This window comes from Branchiostoma floridae, chromosome 9, assembly GCF_000003815.2.
Source record: "Branchiostoma floridae strain S238N-H82 chromosome 9, Bfl_VNyyK, whole genome shotgun sequence".
Lineage (NCBI taxonomy): Eukaryota > Metazoa > Chordata > Leptocardii > Amphioxiformes > Branchiostomatidae > Branchiostoma > Branchiostoma floridae.
The window spans coordinates 18,145,814-18,168,256 of NC_049987.1; the positions used below are offsets into that span (position 1 = coordinate 18,145,814).

The 22,443-nt window shown below is 41.5% G+C and overlaps 1 protein-coding gene across 4 annotated transcripts; it reads right to left on the reverse strand.

Annotated features, from left to right (window-relative positions):
- Positions 1 to 442: 442 nt before the first annotated feature.
- On the reverse strand, positions 443 to 18,443 carry LOC118422411 (titin-like). 4 transcript variants are annotated; one of them, XM_035829948.1, is made up of 13 exons: positions 18,061 to 18,443; positions 13,181 to 14,468; positions 11,832 to 11,942; positions 11,175 to 11,231; positions 10,205 to 10,621; positions 9,958 to 10,065; positions 9,638 to 9,739; positions 9,411 to 9,485; positions 7,998 to 8,102; positions 7,430 to 7,486; positions 5,800 to 7,197; positions 1,901 to 5,586; positions 443 to 1,436 (listed from the first exon to the last, which is right to left on the reverse strand). In XM_035829948.1, exons 1-13 carry the CDS (start codon positions 18,234 to 18,236, stop codon positions 1,316 to 1,318), a joined length of 7,701 nt encoding a protein of 2,566 aa, XP_035685841.1. In that variant the 5' UTR covers positions 18,237 to 18,443; the 3' UTR covers positions 443 to 1,315. The 4 variants fall into 4 exon arrangements, with proteins under 4 accessions (XP_035685841.1, XP_035685844.1, XP_035685843.1 ...); XM_035829951.1 differs by lacking the exon at positions 11,832 to 11,942; XM_035829950.1 differs by lacking the exon at positions 7,998 to 8,102.
- Positions 18,444 to 22,443: the final 4,000 nt, after the last annotated feature.

Sequence of the window (22,443 nt, forward strand, 5' to 3'; positions counted from 1 at the left end):
CAAATAGTTGTCTTTGGGTAAAGGTGTTGGTTATTGGTTTGATAAAAATGTTTCCTTAAATCATTTCAGTAACCAGTTAACTGTTTTCTAGACCGTTCAAAGCAAATCAACTGTAAACAGTATAGATAGCGCGACAAACATCATTTTGTACCAGCAAAATTCTCAACTCAACTGCCTTTGAATTTTCTAAAATGCAAGTGTTTTTCTTTTTTCAATAAAACTATTTTACCAGAAATAGTTTGCTTCAAAGTTTTTTTTTTTACCAAGTGAGGATTGAAAAGCTACTGAATTGACAAATTCGTGCTAATTTGTCATAAGATTTGGCAAAATACGGTAAGATTGCCTACTCAAAAACATGTTACTCACGAAGCTAAACGTTTCATTATATTACCATGCAATAAAGACAAACAGCTATAGTATAATAAGAAACACCAACTACTACTTTCAAACACAAACTTAAGAGTTTCTTTATTTTTTAACGTCACTACCTTTGTATTTGTTGCTGTGCTAGCTCTCGGCGTCGTCATATCTAGTCGTTTATGCATGCTACTGTAGAAGTCAAGAAATGTATCTGTACCTATCTTCATTTTTAAAATACCATACAACCATTGCTTCTTCCTCGTTATGTCTTTCCTCTCCTTTCTAAATCCTTTGATTCTCTCAATATATTGTGCCGTCCTTTTTCGATACTTTAACGTTTCCTCGACCGGTTGCCCCTGTGTCACAAGTCTAGCTGATCCCTCCTAAAATAGATACATTACATTTACCAAATCTTCTACTAGAAGCATGCATATGACTAAGAAATGGCGGGGGTTTTGTGGCAGAATGAAAATTTTTGGCTGAGAACATAACTCAATTTTTGCTTGAAACAATAACGACTCAAAATACATCAATAATAAGTGTCATGGCGTGTCTTTATTACTGGTATACGGCAAAGAGGGAAACGCACGAATGTGACGATTGCCTCTAAGAAGCTTTAAAAGGTTCTAGAATCTCAGCGTTTTTTCTGCATGTGCTGAATTCTTTTGGAACCCCCTTCTGTCTTTCTTAAATATACACTTATCACTGTCCAATCTACACAGCGTTATCCAGTCCTGTACACAATCTTGACGTAATGTTCTCAGAACCGAAAATGTCCACCACAAATTGGGCGTAACGAACTGTCACCCTGTCCTTTCCATAACCTATGTCTTTTGCTACTTAGAATGTTCCTACACCCACTCAGTAAACTCCTTCTTCGTGTAAAACTCCTCTCGTGGGTTCAAGGGCACTTTGTTTTTTTGTCCAGCGTGTTTGTTGTGCACGTCTGCCTTTTCTACTGGAAATCCAGCAGGTGATATTTCAGCATCGGCAGCCACATTTGGCAGAAATAAGGGCATGGGGTCTCCAGTACTCCCAGCCTTTCCCACACGCTATGGGAACTTAGCGCCTCTTTCCTATCAGAGAAGGGAGCAGAATAACACATGCTGAAAGTTAGACTTACACATCTTTTTTTCCTTGTAGTTTTCTGTTTTAAACAGTGTATACGGCATAACGATACACACCGAAACACACGAGCCCCCAGTCATTGCTTTTGTACTTGGTTATCCTTCGTTTTATCATATTTTTCTTCATAATCGTATAAGCTTCGTTCAGTAGTTTGTTTTTAATTTTTCAATGAGGTATATTGCTGTTCTACACATAGCGTTAAAGGATATGACAAATAGGGGGATGAGGCATGCAGGGGTTTAATTCAGTCGGAGCATACTGAATATGATGAATAAATGAGCGGAGGAGGATGTGAAAGGGGTATTTCGCTGATGAATGAGGAGACCCCCCAACACACCCTCACGAATTCCATTCCCTCGTTAGTTCTTTCTCTCTTTTCTCTCAAATGCCTCAAAGGATGTACTTGACGTACGTGTTGCTGCTACTCTGCGTGCTGCTTTCCTCCGCTGGACTTTCCTCTTCTTCCTCTACCGGACTCATGGGCAGCTCTGTAAGGCTGACCGCCTTACCGAGTATGCGGGCTGGGTCGAGGATGTACTCCTCCAGAGACGACAAAGATGCAGACACTCCACCCTCTCCATCAGTTTCCGTCAGACTACTGATGGTGACGTCATCACTCATACTGTCCTCGTCATCATCGAAGCCCTCTAGCGGGCTGAGGCAGACCTGCAACCGCGGGATATCCCACTCGACTTCGTAACCGTACACCAAGACCTTTTCAGCGTCGTCTTCGTGAGCGGTTGGTTGAAACTGAACACCGTATTCTGTCGATGCAACCGTGCTATCCTCTTCGTCTGTGAGGATCTGAGTTTCATGAAGTGGTCGTCTGGCAGACACATCGACGTTGTGCTTTGGCACCTTCTGCTGTTTGGCTACAGCGCCCTCTGGCGATTTTACTTCAGTTCTTCTCCTCGACATGTAGTATGGAGAAGAGCCGTGGTGACTAAACGGCGGAGAAATGACATCCCGTTCCCCGTATCTGGGGATTTCCGGTGTGCTGGGAGAACTTGTCGTCATCACAGGACTTTTTGGTGGTTCCTGTTTCACTATTCCTTCCCATTTGTTAACCATGGACCGAACTTTTCCGGTGCACAGCTTAGGAAAGTCATCCGGTATCTTACACGGAGAAGCATCTTTAGGTCGATGATCAGTTGGAGACAAACATTTCTCTACAGGAGAATCTGTGCGCTGTCTTACCGGTGACTTGTACGTAGGGCGAGGACTTGTACCCTGAACTTCATCAGATGGTCTCTTCCGTTTTACCTGCGTTCTTCTGTCCGGGGTTACAAAGCTAGGCTGATCCTGTGGTGGTGGATAGGGTCCGTGAATTTTGTCATAAGGAAAGAGTAGAGAACCTGTCGGCGTTTTAAGCTCACTGTCCCTGTTTGGCGTTGGGCTGTGCATTTCTGGACTCGCAGAGTCTTCGATTTCTGTAGATCTGCGAGCTCTTGGGGCACGGATTGCGTCCTGGGTGATGCCAGGATGTCTGATTTCTCTCAAAGGAGGAGATACGGGGACAAAAGTGTCAAGTATCTGCCGCGTTGGGGAAAAGGCAGGACTATCATCGAGTTCCTCTTCAAGCTCTGGCGGAGTGCCAAGGTGGGTAGAGTGGACGCTGAGCGGGGACGATGTTGCTGACGACCTATCGTCATCCATATCGAACTGCAACATTGTAACAGTTCTGCCTTCAGACATATCCTCGATTAAATCATCGCCGTGTAATGGTTGGCTTTGATTCAATAAGGATGTTTCGTCTTCTTCAGCGTCGTGCTCCTGCCTCTTGCACTCGACGTAGTTTTGCCTGCTTGTGGCAAGCGTGTTCGAAATGGCTTCATAACATCGTTCAACGTTCTGTGGAGAATGCCGTGGACTTGGTGTATGCTTTGGCGACCAGACCACTCTGGCTTCCTTCTGAGGATGGGTGCAAAGACAGTCCATCGGTTCAAAGTCGGGGTTGGGTGGGAGTTCGAGTTCATCGGACGGTGACTCGAATGGTTTTCGGTCTGGTGGTGGGGCGACGCAGCGACAGCTCATCGGCTGTAGACTCTCTACGTTCAGACCTTCCTGAGCCTCCCCTTCAGCTAGGTCTGATTCTAGAAGATTGTCGTACGGCGATGGGGACAACATTTCCCGTTCGCTGGCGGTTGTTGATGTTTTAGCTTCACCCGAGTATTCAGGGCTAAGCTTGTCGCCAATGTCCAACAAGATGGGTATGATTGGACGCTTCAGGTCATCGTACTGGACGTGATGCTTGACCACAGGGATGTGGCCATTGATGATAGGGGTCAGCAGACCGGTGGTCACGGGCTGGTGTTCCTCAAAGGTGTAGCTTGCCTGCATACCCCAGCTATGCCTCGGTGATGTTGGCATGGGTGGGATCTCCACGTGGTCAGAATTCGTTGGGTCCATGGTGAATGGAACACCTGATGTTACGTAGTACGACGTCACGGGGACGGTTGCAATTGGCGTACGGTATTGGCCACCAGATGGACCCGACGGTCCGCTACCGTCGCCAGGTGCGGCAAGGATGGAGTCCGCAGACGTTTCAGATTCTGAGTCGGTGTCACTTTCAGAATCAGACGAATCGGTGTACTCTGCAGATCTTCGCCGACTATCATCTTTAGATACATCAGATGAAATAACAGGTTCCATATCTGTATCTGTACCTTGCCCCAGTGAAAGTTGATCAAAAGTATCGTCCTCTTGATCGTTGCCAACCACAGAATCAGCCACTTGTTCTTGCACTGCTTTTTCTGTGCTGTCATCATTAACCTCATCTTCAACAGTACGTATTACCTCGCCTTGTTGACTTATTCCAGCCACCAAATCGAAAGGAATATTTTCCTGTGTCGGTGTGCACTCCTGCTCCTCTGGAAGACTCTCCACATGTTGCTCTGTATCTGAATCCGATTGAGATGATCTGAACTGAAACTGCATTCGAGATATGTACGTTGGACTGTCCGGATCATGGTGGATAGATTCCGTAAAAGAACGCTGTGCACCGTACTTTTGTCTGCGTCGTCGCTTCAGTTTGCCAGAAGCGTCGTCGTCAGAAATGTCTGAACTGCCTTCAGTAGAAGGACCGGTACTTTCGAATGAGTCCATAGATGTCTTTTCCTCACAACGATCTTTCTCCTCATCTGTATCTTTTGTTATGACTATAAGGTGCTGTGTTGATGTGTCTGCCAGGTGCTTCTCTGACACTGTCACCTGAAATTCTTCATGATCAGAATCCATATCTTCACCTGGTCCCTCAGACGCCACGAAGATTTCATTGGCATTTGAGGGATTTGCCTGTTCAACCGTTATCAGATCTTCATCCTGAACGTCGTCACACCGGTAATCGGTCGGTTCTGTTGCAGACAGATTTGATTGGTCGTCACGTTCTCCCAACAGGTCAGAAGACGTCACGTGATAGTCTACGTCATCCAAACTGTCTTTCTCGAAGAGATCCTCCTGTAACTCCACCAGCCGATCGTGTTCCCTTAGAAGATCAGCCTGCTGTTTGTCTTCGTCCTCCGAATCATCTGAAGATGTATCACCCTTTGTGAGTGTGTTCTCTGACATGTATATTTCTCCCTGAACTTGTCGCAAGTATAGCGGATTACCCTCAGGTATGTTTTCCTCAACCATCATGACCTGCTCTTCATCATCGTCGTCTAGATAATGGAGTTCTTCTTCGTTTAGTTCTGATTCTTCAGAACTCTCAGCTTCTTCGTGATGCCTATCGTGTGTATACTCGCTACTGCCTGAATCTGCTAGCTTTGCACTTTGCCTCGGTCTCTCTACTTCGTCTTGCTGGTTATCATCATCGTCATTGTCGGAGGCTTCCGAGTCGTTCTCCCCGCTGTGTTCGGGAATGTCCGGCAGCTGCTTCCTTACCATTCTAGTAGCCGAGCCTATGTACAAGGTTCCGCCTGAGGTCGCCCACGCGTCTGTGCGTGTCATCCTTTCTTCTGGAGATTCTGTTCTCTCTGGTACGTCAAACTCACCCTCCTCGTCACCAGAAGAAATGGCTTCTTCCTCCTCCTCTTCTTCCTCTGATGTATCAGCTGATGACGTTGAGCTTCTCCTCCTTGGCGTCGACTCATTGGCCTCCTGCAAGAGAGTAGAGAGACTTTCAAATCGTGGGCTGCGAGGCAAAGGCCGTCCAAGTGGGGTAAGATACCCCTGGGCAGATTCGTTACCAGTATCACTAGAAGCGCAGATTTGCATTTCCTTAGAAGCGTGTAAGTTGGCATTAAAAGAAGCAGAACTGTTATGGCCACCAGCACTATCACTACCTTCTGACACTGTAGCGGGACACACAACCTTTATGTCCTTTGGCTCAGCACTCTGTTGTATCGGAGATGATTCTTCCGACGTGGCCTCACAGACGGGTGCTTCGAGTTCGAGGGATGGCGGTCTCCGCCGTACCGTCCGCGGGGAGGTGTCATCGATCTTCTCCCATCTAGCCCACGGCAGCACCCGGAGCATTCCTGTATCTTGCTCGGGGCATGACATTTCACTCTGTGGCAAAGACACTGCTTGCGGCGGCTCGCTACAACAATGACCATCAGAATCACACTCTGTGTTTCCCTGATCTGAAGCCCCCGTGTTAGGTTGATATTCACGATCTGCGCTTGTTACAGCTGAAAACTCACACTGTTCTTTCGTATCATCCCTTGGTGGTGACTCACCTGTGGCTAGTGCTTGTGGTTGGATCTTAGAGCTACTGTCATCCTCACTGTCAGACGAGTCTTCGTTTTTGGTTCCACGTGTCTTGTCCTCGAGAACCTCTCCCTCCTGTACCTTATTCAAAGCATCGTCTTCATCGTCACCCGTTTCTACATCTTCTTCCGGGGTGTCATCGGTTGCTTTTACCTCATCTTGGTTGTCTGACTCGTCTGTAGATGAGGATTTGGCTGGTGCTTTTGAGACAGCAGCTTTATCGCTGGTATCAGCGGAAGTAGCTGACTCTTGGCTCTCGACAGATTCTCCTTTCGACATTGCTCCCTGACGCTGTAACGGGCTTCGCTTGTTGTCTTCCTCTTTGACAGGCTCTTCAGCATCATCATCGCTGGCTTCGTGATCTGACGTGATGGTTTCTTCAACGGACTCTTCTGCAGGGGTATCTTTCCCCTCTTCAATGTTGTCATCTGCTGATGGTTTGATGGCATCTGCTTTATCTGTTGGTAGATCATCAGCAGATATCTCGCCTGCATCATCTGATTTTTTCAAGTCATGTTCCGTGCTGCCCACAGAACTTGTGTCAGCACCTGTGCTGTCTTCGCCCTCCGTTTTCTCAGACGACTCGAAGTCTGCCTTCTCAGATAGGTCTTCGTCTGTGGGTGTGTCGCCTCTTACGGCTTCTAAGCTTCCACCGTCGATATCTTCTTCATCATCTGCTTTGTCATCGCCTACCGTCACTTCTGACGGAATCTCGACAACCTCATCACCAGAGGTTGCACCATCACTGACTGACAGTTTTTCATCTTTTTCGTCAGCCATGGTTTCTTGCGGTTCAGTATCATGATCATCGTCTTTAGACAACTCTTCAACTTCATCTTCTCCTTTTTCTTCAGGAACCGCATGCTCCCCTGTCTGGCCGTCTTCTTGTTCTTCCTCTTTTTCAGACGAGACGTCTTCTGCCTGCCCTGAATCTTGTGTAGGCGGTATTGACTCTACTGGCTCGGCTTCTTCTACGACCTCTTCAACAACCGGTGGTGGCTGAAACGGCAAACGGCTCTGTTAATTAATCATGCATAAACTCTCTTTAAACTTTCTATAAACTATTTATGTCGCATATATAGAACGTGCACCTGCAATAAACTGATATCTAAAGATCATGTCACAATGATTATTTTCAAAGATAAAATATATAAAATTCATAAATTCACTGAAATGAGGATATCCAGCCATTCTATCGTTAATTATTGTGTATGTTTAAAGTTTGTCTCACCTTTGTAACGACGGCAGCGAAAGATTCCGCGAATTTTGTGGCAGCTGGCTCTGTCGGCTGTAAGTAAAAAAGCGAAAATTTTAAATGATAAAATTTTAAATTGTAATCTAAAATCAGTTAGAAGACAGCGATGGTCTCCATCTAACTTAAATGTAGCAATGATATCTAGTATGATGTGCTAAGATTAGCTGGGGGTATCACCCCCTTGTGAATCTTTGTCCTGGAGGTCTAAAACGATAAATGTAAGATCGATAGAGGTTGCAATGAATTGTACGTCTTTTTCAATCATTTGGATGACTTATATTTGTATGTTAACCTATATATATACACGTAGAATTAGGGATACGATTTTCAAGTGAGAAAGTAATTTCTTTGTTAAGGCAATGCTGAATGAATGTCTTCATCGTATCTTTAATCACGATATCTAAAAAAAAACAAAAAAAACTACGAAGTGTCTATAAGACTCTTCGGGGTTTGGTGCAAGGCCGTTAACTATGTTTTCTGTTATGCAGAGTCCGTGTAGTCTTAAAAAACCTAGCACTTGTCGTTCATTTACTATGACTTTTACCTTCCCTCCAATCGGCGACTTGGGGGGTCTATAGGTGCTGAGGGGAGGAAAGTCCTCCTCTCCGGCTTCATAATCTGACAGGTCCCACTCATCGGAATTCGATTCCTGCTTCCAGGAAGGGGGTCGTTTGGTTTGAATATTGTTGTTTGTTTGGTGGATTTTAAAGATGGTTAATGCATCAAATTACAACGATGGTGGTTTGACTAGACTTAACAAAATTGTGACATTTGTTGGTAGATAGTTTTGTCAGGTTGGCAAATTACTCATATAGTAGGTTTCTTCAACACACAACCAGAATTGTACTCACTTCCAACGTTTCGATGTCTGTCAGACACAATCTTTAAATTCGAATTCATTCAGTTTGCAACATGGGCACGTAGGCAGCGAGGCTGATCATCTTCATCAGGGTAAGAATGACTGGGTCTGTTTCTTGCTGCTAGTTATAGCCGACATAGGTGGCGCTGCAGCAGCAATTCTGATTGTGTTTTGCATGGTATGACATTTGTTGATTACTGTAGAAATGGTCACAAGTGTCTTGTTTGGACATCATATTTTACGTTTTGAATGATAAATCCGTAATTTAGTTGCTGCAGATGAAAACTGATATCAATTTGGCAGATTGCTTCAGATGAAATACAGTCTCATTTCTAAAGGGTTGACAATGTAATTTATTTCTGGCAGTTACGCTATCTTGCGGGTGTGCCAGATGCTTGCTACCCTTCCAAGTTTGTAATCTAGTTAATAGCAGTCTGATTTGGCAAAGTCTCCCACCATCATTGAGGATTGATGCCATGCAAAGGGGTACCTCGACTTTGGAGATTAGATATCTGGGATCATGTTACGGTAGTCTGTCAAATGGGGTTAACGTTCAAGAACATCACATTACAACTGACACCGAAAAAACTTTCGGTTAAAACAGGCACGGGTTGGGTTCACTACCGATGACGAAAAATTCCAGGCATATCTTATGATGATTATTTCAATCATTTGTGAGAGAGTATCATTTCTACCATATTAAAATGAAGTATGAACTACGGATGTCTAAGTGAAATGGATACAAGTAAATGATTACATGCCATGAAACGAAACAAACCATGGCATTTTCATGGCATCACGGTTTGACTGGCAATTGTAACCGTTAGTTTTCCATGTCAAATTAACTCAATAATGGAAAAAGGCATGAAGGTGCACGTAAAGTTCTTCCCGTTGCAAATGTTCTTTCCTTGCAGTATCCACGCCGCTAGTCTACTACTCTCTAGGCAAATCTTGGGAAGGAAGATCATAACTTCTCCGTTTCTTTGGTAGTCCTTCCTCTGCTTGACGGCACGGTGCAGTCAGGAAAACCAATGATCATTCCTCCCAAGATCTGTTTAGAGAGTATCTTCGTGCAAAAAAAAAGTATCTTCAACTTGCATTGTCAGAATACCTAGCTGTCACCAACGACGTTCCGCTGGTCATCCAGTAGAATAACATCCGGTTGTAAAAATACTGGCAAAAATACAGATCCAGAGAAAAACGCGTTAGCTCTGACGAGAGGAAAAAGCATTCTGGACCAAAAAGTCAGTAAAAAGCTATAAAATCATTTGTAGTACGGCCATTCTGTTGCACTGTGCTAAGTGTCATTGTTGTCCGGTATTTACCTGAGGGTCTTCCTCCTCTTTTGCCGGTTGTTTGGTGGAAGGTGGTTGACTCTTTTCCTCCTCTTCGGATTCCTGATCTTTTTCGTCATCCGGGGTAGATATCTAAGTGATAAGGAATTATATTTCTTGTATTAGGATACAGATATGCAATAAAATATAATGTAATGCAAGTTGCAGTTGTGTACATCATAAGTTCTTCAAAGTCTATCCTTGGCGATACTCGTCGAAAACAACAACATTAATTGCCAGTCGAGAGGAGAAATTGGTCCCTGAAGAGTATCGCAGAAGGGGTTGACGCCCCAGCAGAGGAATCATTGTACCTCTTCTTTTGGAGATGGACTGTCCTCTGAGGCCTTAGTGTCTTCATCTTGGCTTTCCTCTGGTTCATCTGCTTTTGGTGTTGTCTTCTCCTCTTCTGGTTCGGATTCCTGTGCAAAACAAAATATAATATATTATCTGTTGGTATTATTAAAGTCACGAGATAGGTGGTGCCCAACCAGAAAGCCAGGAGCAAGAATGGCTGCATTCAACAAGATATGTCAACCATCAATGAGACACCACCCATACCTCGTCCTTCGGAGTATCTTCGGGACCAACGGGTGTACTATCGTCTTCCTTAGCATCTTTGTCAGTGGGTTCCTCCTCTGAAGGAACTTCATCCTTTGAAGTGACTTCCTCTTCTGGGGAAGTTTCATCCTCTGGAAGAGCTTCCTCCTCAGGAATGGCTTCATCATCCGATGCAGCTTCATCTTGTGGAGGAGATTTGTCTTGTGAAGTGGCCTCATCCTCTTGAGGTGTTTTAGTATCAGTTGAAGTTTCATCCTCTGGAAGAGTTTTCTCCTCAGGACCGACTTCATCATCTGATGGAGTTTCGTCTTTTGAAGGAGCTTTGTCATCCGAAGTGGCCTCGTCCTCTTGAGGTGTTTCAGTATCAGTAGGAGTTTCGTCCTCTGGTTGGGTTTCCTCTTCTGCTAGTGGAGGTGCCTGAGACCATGTTTGACATTGGATAAGGTTAGGCCTATAAAAACTCGTGAATCAGTTAGTGCATCTGTAATAGATGCTTAGGCCATCTCAATTTTGTAGTCCTTGCGCCAAACATTTGTGCAAGTCACTACAGGAGGGTGCTAGTCCGTTGATAGTTATGTGTGTTAAACCCCCATAAACTTCCTCATTAATGCTCAGCAGAGAAACAACATGTAACTTTTTTTAGCGTCTTTGGTATGACTCGGTTGGGGCAATCAAACTCACGACCTAACAAATGCAAGGCGAGCACCCTAGCCACTCGGTCATTGCATATAATACCCCGTTGTAACTCAAAACCCATTGCCCAAGTAAAACTTATTCTACATCTGATTGAATCTACTTGAGAGGTGGGTTCTACCCCAAGCCCCCTTTTAACTAAAAGTAAAAAGGAAATCGCTGCCAACCACAATGACTTCATACAGAGCGCTACCATCATCTGCAAAGATGGAATATTCATAGATATATTCATAGATATATGTATAACATGCCATTTATGATCTGCAAAGTAACTTACCTTTTTCAGCACCTCTGCATAAGACTCGGCAAACTCAACGACAACGGGTTCAGAAACCTGGAAAAAGGACGGGATGAGTAAGGCATCGTCACAACAATGTTTTCCTGTTATGTCGAAATTCAAGATTCCATAAACATATAGAAACATGTCAACAATTATCACAGTAATTTTAACTTATACGTAATTTCTTATTATTTCTATTATCATGGAGGATAGTTTTCAAGGTGATGCAAAGAGTGCTTCACATCAAGATGCTCACGGGGTTCACGTATGCTCATGGTCAGACTTCAAAATCAAAATCATAATTCCATTTATTATTAAGTACCAATTTCTTTATACCCATTTTTTTATTTTCCTACATTTTCTTTTCATACAGAAACATGGCATGCCTTTATTTTTCATGCCGTGTAATTTTCTATCGTATGTATACCACACTTTTTTGAGGGGGTGTTATGTGTATTCCTCAATTGATTTTGACTAAAAAAATTGCAGTTTATGGCAGATTCCTGCATACGCTGTGATGGTGCAACGTTGATGCATTTTCTAATGTATACACATGGTGGTAAACACGCATAAGCAATCATACATAGGTTTAAACACTCAGTATAAGGTACTCAAGAGTTAGGAAGTATATGCTTTGGCGGCTGCATTTGTTACCTGCCCTCCCACTGGCGACTTTGGCGGCCAATAGCCGTACAGCGGGGGGAAGTCATCATCATCAACAGCCTCGTCGCACGTTAGCAGATACCAGTCATCGGATATCAGTGCCTGGTACAAGTTGTGATCACGACATTCCAAGACGTTAAGAAGGTGTCAGGAATGTCGAAACCACAACTTCTTAAAATTTGCACTTAAGCTACAAAAGTGTGTCCGTTTAATTTACAAATGCACATTTTGATGTTCTCATATGCTTATAATTTAGCATCGTCGTCAATGAACCATACAATTGTACAATCAGCTCTTTGAATTGATTTATCAAAATGGACACGATTTTGTACTGGCAAAAATGCAAATGATGGCCCAGTAGTCGTAGGATTGGCTGGGACTCTGTGACGTAAGGGTTTGAAAAGTAACGGTTTTCGGTTCGTCACATGCAAGTACAGATGGTTGAGTGAAGTGAGCAGATGGGATGGTTCATTTTAGTGAAGCATTTGTTAGAGAATGATTTATGGTAGTACAAAAGAGTGGGAATCAAGGGGCGTTAGCTCCAAAAAAAAAAAATAAATAAATAAAAGAGGCTGAAAAGCAGAGGTTATTGGAAGCAAATTGACAGCAAAGCTGTTCTACCAGTAGATATTTACAACCACTTGAAAGTATTTGGTGCTAAGAACTACACGTTTGTTTAGTTTAGAGAATTAGATTTGGAGTTTCTGGTTCTTTATCAAGCTTTACGTAATCTTAAAAAAAGGCAATCACTTGCGATCGAGTAACGTGTCTACCTTAGCCAGGTCATATAAAGAGACTTAGAGATGAGACACAAAATGCCTGTCTAAATAAGCCCTCTTCACAGTAACGTTCTACTGTCAATGACATAACCTTCTCCACTATAGAGAGATGGTTCGACAGCTTTCCAAGCACGTCCTAGACGGCAGCTGGGATGGCTTTCTGAACCCTCTAACGTGTAAATATTTCAATATTTGACATTGGAGGGGATTTGCCTTGTAGAACATTACCGGACGTGAGACTTCCCATGTCTATCTAAACTGTAAAGCACGGATAAATTCAGTTGTCGGATTGAAAGAGAAACCAAGCACCCTTTTAGAGCAACGTTGATCTAGCCGTCAAAGTATTTCGTCTCTCATTTTTTGGCTATTCACGTAATACTATAGACTCTCTTTTGAACCACGCCTTTCCATTTGCAGCTGCGGTCGTGTATGGTCTTTTGAATCGATGATAATGTTCGATGCTCATCGTTGACATTGACCTCATTGTGACGATTCCATATATGAAATAGAATGTGTGTGTCTGATATCTTATCATCTCAAGAAAAAAAAAAGTATTATTACCTGAAGCTCTTCCTCCCCAAGTGATTCCCTGGGAACGGAAGAGACATCCGATTCATCCAATACTGCTTCTTCTTCCTTTACAGCTTCGTCCTCCTGCGATGGTTCTTCCTCTTCCATCGAAGCTTTCTCATCTGAAGCTTGAGGCTCCTCTCCCTCCTCGTCTTGCTCCTTGTCATCAGCTTCGTCTTTGCTGTCGTGAGCTTCTTCTGCAGAAGGCCCACTCTCTTCTTCCTTGGGTTCACCTTCTTCTGTAACTTCTGTTTGGGTTTCTTCCTTGTCGTCTGCTGTTGATCCCGTTGCTTCGTCGTCGCTTGTGAGAATCTCTTCTTCTGCAAGAGGTGCATCTTCATCAGCATCTTCAGCTTCTTCCTGATCTGCTGAGACGTGCACGTCTACTTCTACTGATATTTTGGTATCTTGTACTTCTTCTGTAGCATCACTATCATCTTCCTCACCTTCTTCATGAGTTGTATCGGGTTCCTTGATCTGCTTTCCCGGGGTTGTGTCTTCTTCGGGGATTGGGGACAATGTCACACCTTCTTCATCTTCCTCTATATCTTCTTGGGCGGTGCTGACATATATTGCCTCAGGACTAAAACGCACTCTTTTGGTTGGGGATTTCAACTGGGAATCGTCTACTACTTCCTCATCAGACTCAGCTTTGTCTACACCTGCCTCTTCTATGTCTTCTACTTGCTGATCTGAATCTGGAATGATGGTGTCTTCAATGGAAGTGTCTTGTGTGATGCCTTGGGATTCCGGTGGAAGTGCGTATACTTGCTCAGACTTTCTTACGGTTTCTAAGACAGTTTCGTCCAACGGTTCTACAATTCTTAACACAACCTCTTCTACTTCCTGTTCTTCTGCATCTTCTGGTTGTGTTCTATCGGGTGTGATGTCTGTTTCTGTTATTGTCTCGTCTGGTTCTTCCTCTTCTTCGATGGTAACACTATCAACCCTGGGAGGAGGAGCAGGTGGTCTGTCCTCTCCTTCTTCTTCTTCAGAACTGAAAGTCTCATCAGCCTCGACTGCTGTGTCGAGGTTGTTGATTGCAGGAATGGGATAGCTTACGTCACTGTCTTCTGTCTTCTCTCCGTCTGTCGACTCCGGTTCCTCTGTCTCTGGCACAGCCGCCGATGCTTCTGGTTCGGGGCTTGTCCTTCCTTCGATGTACCGTAGGTACTCCTCTGCTGGGGCGTCAACCCCTTCTGCGATACTCTTCAGGGACCAATTTCTCCTCTCGACTGGCGATCCGACCGTAAGTCTATCCCATCTGTATTCCTCAGTCCTGTATAACACAGATACACAGATTAATTACGTTTGCTTGATTGGTTGTTATATTCAATTGCATTATCATCATCATGGTCATCATATTGCAATTGCAGTGTTTGTATGGCTGGTATAAACCCTCCTTTTGGCGTAACGTACCAGCTTCTGTGTATCTATCTGTATAGCCGGTATAGCCACCATTCGATGTAAAAGACATAGCTTTATTTTGTATTTTTAGTCGATATAAACCCTCTTCGGTGTATCAGCTTTGCAGGCACATGGCACGACAGCAGCTGGTTACATTACAATGAACAACTTGTCACGCCTATCAGTAACCTTTGTGCATCTAACTGCAAGCGTGATTTAAAGCTATGTAGTGAGAATGCCCTTACGTATACTGCACTTAGTGGCAACAAAGTTAACCCGATGATAGCTCTAAGAAAAAAATAATAATTTAAATGTCTCTTAATTGATAAATTATTACTTGACGATTTGTTACTTGATGCCATTACTATTCCTTAGCAGTTAGTACGTCAACAAAATTATTCGTCATTTTGTATATTGTCCATAGTCAAGACCTTTTTCTTCTGTCTGTGGGTGATATCCACTGTGAACTAGTCCTTTCACAACCTTACAAAGAATGACTGGAGGACATGTTAAACGATATCCTTGAAACGGCAAAAGCTTTCGACAACATAGGTTTTTCTCACAAATATCAAAAAGGCTACCACTACTGGCCTTCAATACCAAACTACACGCGTCATCGTTTGTAATTATAGTCTGGTCGGATTTTGGCCAAATACAGCGAGTAGAGACGGCAACTGTAATAACAATATATTATTCATTACATTTTATGGCAGATGAATGTTCAGTATATTTATAAACATTTGAAACGAACAAGAGTGCATTGACCATCTCCCCTATAGATGGATATTTGTTGTCCTGTTTTTGATGTAAAATGATGCCGAAATATCGAATGACAACACACACAACTGTAGGGCAGTTATAATAGCACGAAAACATTCCTTGGTCAGAACAACAAGCCACCCAGCACGAGATGAAATACAAATAACAGTAACGTACATTCTCCATGGTCTACTTGGCACAATGGTACAACGATGCATATTTTCTATGTATGGTAGCTGATGGAATTAGATATTCTCTTGACTGGACCTTATGACCTTTACCTCGCTGGCGTTTCAATTGACTGTCAAATGAATAAGTGGAAAATAAATCTCTTAAAAATCCCCGTTTGACCAGACCACACTACAACCTAGATTCGACGTGCGTAACATTTGACATCATAATAAAAATGCAAAATGTAAAACTATGATTCAAAAGACAACAGAACATACAATGCGTAAAGATGGTGTTTTATAATTGAATTTGTAACGTACTCGCGGCCAGGTTGCCGCCCTAGTGGAATTTGAGGGGTGTAAACGGCGAAGGACCACATTCTGGCTGCAATGTCACATTGCGACTATAACAAGTAATAGAAGGTATACTTGGTACTAGTACATTCGGTACTACTATAACTAGTAGTAGCAGGTACATTGCACACTGCAGATGAAGGTAGCAGAATACTTGTCGAAGCATTGGCAAGATAAATCTTCTTAGTTATCTTAATTTTAAAAAGGACCCTGTTTTCCAGGGGTTGTTTACCTATAAGCTGTATGTATTAGACCTAAATTGCAGACATATCATTGCTAGTGCCCATGGATACGTCCTTTAAATACCGATATATTACGTCCGTACAGACATGTGATACGGGTGAGGGGTATAGAGTTACGTTTCCCGGGAAAAGGTAAGTCTATACCGCCCCCTGACATCATGCACATCGGGTTAAATCAAATTTCGTGAGGTTGTCGGAAGTTCCATTTTTACTTTAGACCATGTCATGTATTACTTGTAACGTGTTAGAATTCGGTGCTAATCTGCGGACAAAGAGTTTCCAAGACTACCTAGACAGTAAAAAAACAGCATTGGCAATCCCGTACTAGTGACTTGTGAATGCATAGACTGCTTTTGCCATTATGATTATTTGTTGAAACCGCAAACTGACTCAGTAAGATTTTGATTGTGCTCATATTTTGCCGAAGACATTTTATACATTGCAATCCTCAATACTCATCACCAGGAGCTGTTAACAAATCAAAAGTCAACACAGATCTGCTTAATTTCATTACTTGTATAATGTACTTGGAGTGTGACATGACAGTATATGGTAATACTGTAAACAAAATTCAAAAAGAAATGTAAACAAAATGCAATTCAATGGAAACAACCTTGTGTCTTCTTCCTGGTAAATGAAATGTATCAACTAATGAAATTTACGCAAACGATAAGACTACCTGTTGGACTATCCTTCTTCCCACTTCGTAAATATGAAACTCCGAAACTCTGCAAATCACTGATATCAGCACTGATATACGTTATGCAGCAGCCAAATTGCACCAAAAACGAACGCGTTACACGTGATACTGCCAGACCAAAGGACAGACATATCATTGCATTATCAAATACGGTATGGAAACAGTCTAATATAAGGGCATTTGCGTGTATCTTACCTCATATAGACATAGTTACATGACCGAACATTATCTGTATCCCAGCCGTACTCCCATAAGCGGGCCACAGACAAATTTATCGCCCCCGATCGGAGGTGACCTCACAGAGAGGACGCAAATGGCACCTGCCATGTACGGCATGCGGGCGGACAGCGGAAATAGATACGGCCGTATCACAAAACTGTCAACAACATGCAAAGTGCATATCTAGATATGATACTAGTAACTGTATACCGGTGTAACACTATTAGTATAACTCTCATAGGATAACTTTCAGCAAGCAAAAAAAATGTCTACAAGATTATAATTTCTAACAAATGACGAATAATATATGACAGTAAGTCAAAGTTCAAAGATATCATAAAATGTGCATCTTTTAGTACAGGCAGCCAAGAGTCCCTTATTGTAGACCAGATTAAAATGATACCTGTAATTCGTATCATTTGATGTCAAGCATTTAAGACACACATTCTATTCTAATCGCAAAGCAAGTGGTGATGGACAAGGTACAATTGGCCATGTCGGCCTTATATATATACATAAATTCTCCTCACTTTTAGATTTAACAACAGAAACTGATGCAGCAATAGCTTCAACGAATACATGTACACAAGCATATGTACACAATCATTGAGACAAAAACACCAACTAAATGCTAGCTAGCGAAACTGGGCATTGTTCTTACTCTTGCTAGACATACCACCTTCAAACTAGTACGGCGCTCTCACCGCGCAACCTAGAATCTGACAGATTACTCAGCGAATGGTATATAATAGAGAAAAGGGGAATCTTTTTACACTTTGTGAATTTTGTTGTCTTTTCAGTCACACTTTTACATTTAGTAAAATCGCACTTTACACACATTAGTTTTAGGTTGCACTGACAGCGAAGCACGATCAACGGCTAATGAAAAGGAGGCTTGAATAGTCACAATGATGCCAATGATGTTAAATGTTAACTATGAATTGACAATTGCACTGATTACAATTGCAATCTTTTGTAAATATATACTTTTGCGAAGTTCAGAAACTTTGGATTTCTTACCAGTAGCTTTTCCTGGGCAGCAGGGCCCTTGTGCCCAGGTCTTTGTCTTCTCGGACACAGTCTATCCGGACGTTCCCTAGATCGTCAATGTTCACGTCGACTTGGATGGTGGTCAGGACCCGGGTAAAGCCCAGACTGGCGGGCTGCACTACGTCCTTCAACGATGTCGGAGGCATTTCGGCTCAAGTATGTATGAGCCTGCGCTTGAACTTGAACAAACGCGGTAGAAACTTTGCTCCGGGGGAATGGTTGCTCCGTTTGAGTTGTTTGGCTGGGATTTGGGGTGCGTTGGTTGTGGTGGGATGGGGTTGCGATGGGTGAGAGCTAGCGGACACACTACGCCATGACACTGCTACAACTGGGGGCTGAGAGCTCTAGGGGAACGCGCAGCCAAGAAATGCAGGGGGCCGGGCCAAGTCAGATCAGTTTACCGTTTTATCTCATATTTTCCAACTGCTGTATCTTTTGACCGAAATTAGATATGTATTTCTATAACATTTCAAATAAACAAAACACAAAGGGCTGCAAGAATACATACATAAAAATGTAAATCACAGATGTAGAGGCAAAAGAATGGAAATGGTAAAACATAATATAGGCAAAAATGAAAACTCGAAATAGGACGTAAAAAGCCTATCAATTGGCTGAAACTAGATACCTTTCTTATAAGACTTTTGTGTAATTCCAAAAATGATAAGGAACAGTCAGTATCATCATCATCAACAACAATACAAAGGTCGCCTGTATACGGAGCTAACGTTAAAGAAAATAACTGAAACTGAAACATTGAACAATGTTTCAGTTAGGACCTGACACATTCAACGTATTACAATATAAATGGAGGTTCAAATTTGCTTTAAACTATGTAAATGGTGAGATAGATATAAAATTAGGGTTATTTCAATTCCTGGGCCGTTGGGAATTAGAATTGAATTCGTACATCATTTGCAGCCAACGCAAAGCACTATACTTTCAACTTGCGATCTAAAAATCAATATTTCAACGTGAACCAGCGAACTACATTCGGGCAAATATGGCACATAGACAGCCCGTCAGCGACCAAAATAGCACAGCGATGTTTTGTGGAAAAGTGACGAGGGCAGATGCGCCAGAATCCCCCAGGGAACGTTCTGGACCACACCCTAACTATTCATTAGGAATTATCCTGCGTAGAATGATTGTATAAAGAGATAAAAGAATGTGGACAATGCCAATAGACTAAAACTAGTTTGCGTTCCAGCGCAACGGGAAGTCTGTTTGGACGGGCGGTGTGCCCCAACTCCGCAGGGGTTCGGCCGGTGACATATGGGACGTGCTCGGCACACATGACGCGTACATGTGCAGACGGGATATGTTTACAATGTGAACACCAAGTGCATTTCGAAGGCAAAAGGGTCACGTAGGAAGTGAGATGTCTGTCATGAACATATATTTAAGGGTTAAACAGGTGCATATATTTAGGACCTCCAACTTGTGCGGTGCATGTCAAAAATTCCCGAATGTTCTACTTTTGTGACGATGCTACATGTACATTTTAAAAAGCCATTTATCTATGATTAATACTTATGGTTGAGGTAAAATTCACTATACTGATTCGCTATACTGTCCTTGACCTCATATACATTTGTATGTTCTACCAAAGATGTAGACGTGATTTAAGCAAATTTACTGCGAAGTTGAAATTGGAACTCGTATAGAAAATATGATAAATTCAAAAGAATACGAATACTTTGTATGAAATCTAACTTGAATTCAGAACTCGTATTAAAAATGCGATAAGCCTAGAAAGGAATACATATACACTGCATGAAATTTGACTTGAAATCGGAACTCATATTGAAAAGACTATAAACCTAGAGAAAAATACATTGTTTACAGTTTTAACTGACTTAGGAACTATTTAGAAAATGCAATAAACCTAGAAAAGAATACAATGTATGAAGGCTACTTATTACTACATATAAGAAATCAAAGTTTTACGTTCATATATATATATAGCGTAATGTCCCATGGACTCATTTGATATGCATTTCAGATATAGAATATCATTTCATGTATTTTCATACGTTTTGAAACATACTGATATGTACGCATATATACAACAGTTGATAACGCGCAAAAGTGCTAGAAACACGAACAACATGTGACAAGTGGCAGCTGACGTGTAGACGTTTCAAACATGTGTCACTCTGACTCTGTAGTATTGGGTGGCGAAATATGCTTGTGATGGAGCATATGGGAAATATGTACGTATGTATGCTGTAGTGCGGGCAAATTTCTGACTAGAAATTTGAAATATAAAGGAATATATGAACGAAGCTTTAGGAGAATATATCAGTTTTAAACAGGTCCATGGTTTCCTTTCTCTTGTTTTCGTAAAAGTGCATCAACATACTTTTTATTAAGTTGTGGAAGTAAGCATTAAATGCAGGATAAGATGTGCTTTTTCTTACTGCGGCCAATATTGTCAAATTGAATCGTATTGTAGTGAAACGATATTTCGATAACATCGCTACAATGGCGTTCAAATATCGTCCATCACATATTTCTAACCAATCTATGAACGACGGAAACTGAAATTTAAAACTGTGCCATTTAAATAGATGAGCTCATATTGAAAACGTAGAAGAAAAAAAAAATATTAGCTTCGGTATTGAAACTTAGAAATAACTTAAAAACGTTTACTTATCTTCAAACGCCTTATATGCTTCACTACAAATCATAGTGTTTTTTAAAGCCAAATGCGGTGTTTATGAAAGACCCAATCGAAGTTAGAAACTTAATGTTTGCTTAATTTAACCATCGGCCTAAAACAAAATCCAAATATTATACTTAAGGACGCGTCAAAGGGACACCTCATCGTAAAATAAGAATTTGCAAAATAGCTACTGCAAAAAAATTTCGTGCACATAGTATTAAAAAAATCGCAAGAATCTATAGGCCTCAGAAAAAAATCAGATATAAATCACGAACTCAGTGTTGTTTTACTTTCTGAAAAATCATAAATGGCATGTTTTGTATAAACATAATGTTTTTTAAACAGACAATATTATATAACTTCATTACTCGAATCTTTGGTGTCAATTACAGTTCCAATGCATTAATCATATTATCTTGCTTAAGTGGTGACTGCATTAAATATTTTTCTTGTTTTCCTTGTTATGGTGGAAATTGATTTGCTATTGTGTAAGGCAGCAGCAAAGAAAGCCAATGTCACGGTCAAAGAAAACTGAACAACTATAGCACAGGAAATTTGCAAAACATAAACAACAGGACAACATATTAAACACTTTTTTTTATAACCTTATACATTTTAATTCCAACAGTAACAAAGCTTTATAACAACAAGATTTACCTTATTACCAATACTTTAATATTCAAGCAGCTCATTGCAAAAACAAAGAATTCTGATATAAAAACCTTCTAATACAAACTGAACACCAACATATACAAACTTTCATATCAATATGCACACTTTATACCTTGTATATCCAATACAACAGATTAATCTCATTAAACATACTGCCATTACATAGCCAGTATACACCTCATTATCAATGATAACAATCCTACAAAAACCTTCTATATATTGGCAGTAACTTTTGTCAAGGTAATCTCAAAAATCCCAAATATGCAAATACATATCATACACATTTCATTTAAATGCAAAACAACAATACATCACGTAATACTTTTTTACCATGTCTTGAATGGAAGCGTTAGGGTTCACATCTTGTAGGATTGATTGACTAATGATACAACATTATGGACGGGTTTCGATAATGGTAACTTTGGCAACCTGACATGAATATGTCAAGAATAGGACGGATTAAAACTTGGCAAATGAATATGAATTGATTTTTGGCATCTAGTGTGTATATTTCAAAGATCATATAAGGCTAAGTAGGCAAATCTTAGGACGGAAAAGAGCAAGAAATGTAATGATTGTACATTTGTCAGGACGGATATACATGTTTGCATAGTACTCTTACCCTTACCATAACTTTGGCTAACAGAAGATACACATGGAATGTACCTTTCTCACAAATATTTGGCAGGTAGATTGTCAAAATGTATAGCACAGTCTAAGATTTGAATGTCTTTGACTGAATATTTGACACTTAAACAGCACAGATCTTGTTGAACATTACAGCAATCTACAATCAGGAAACAAAAAAACAAATCAATCTGAAAAGATTAAAAAACTCAATGTCTGTTTTTGAATCTTAGAAGCTTGTACCCTTAAAGTTTTGCATTTAATTTTTGTCTTGTGCATACATTGTACATTGTGTAAATTCATAACGTATGTTTATGAAGGGTAATAGCTTATAATAAGTACTAGTATTTATAATCTCTACAAACAAAAAAGTTCAAAGACTGTTC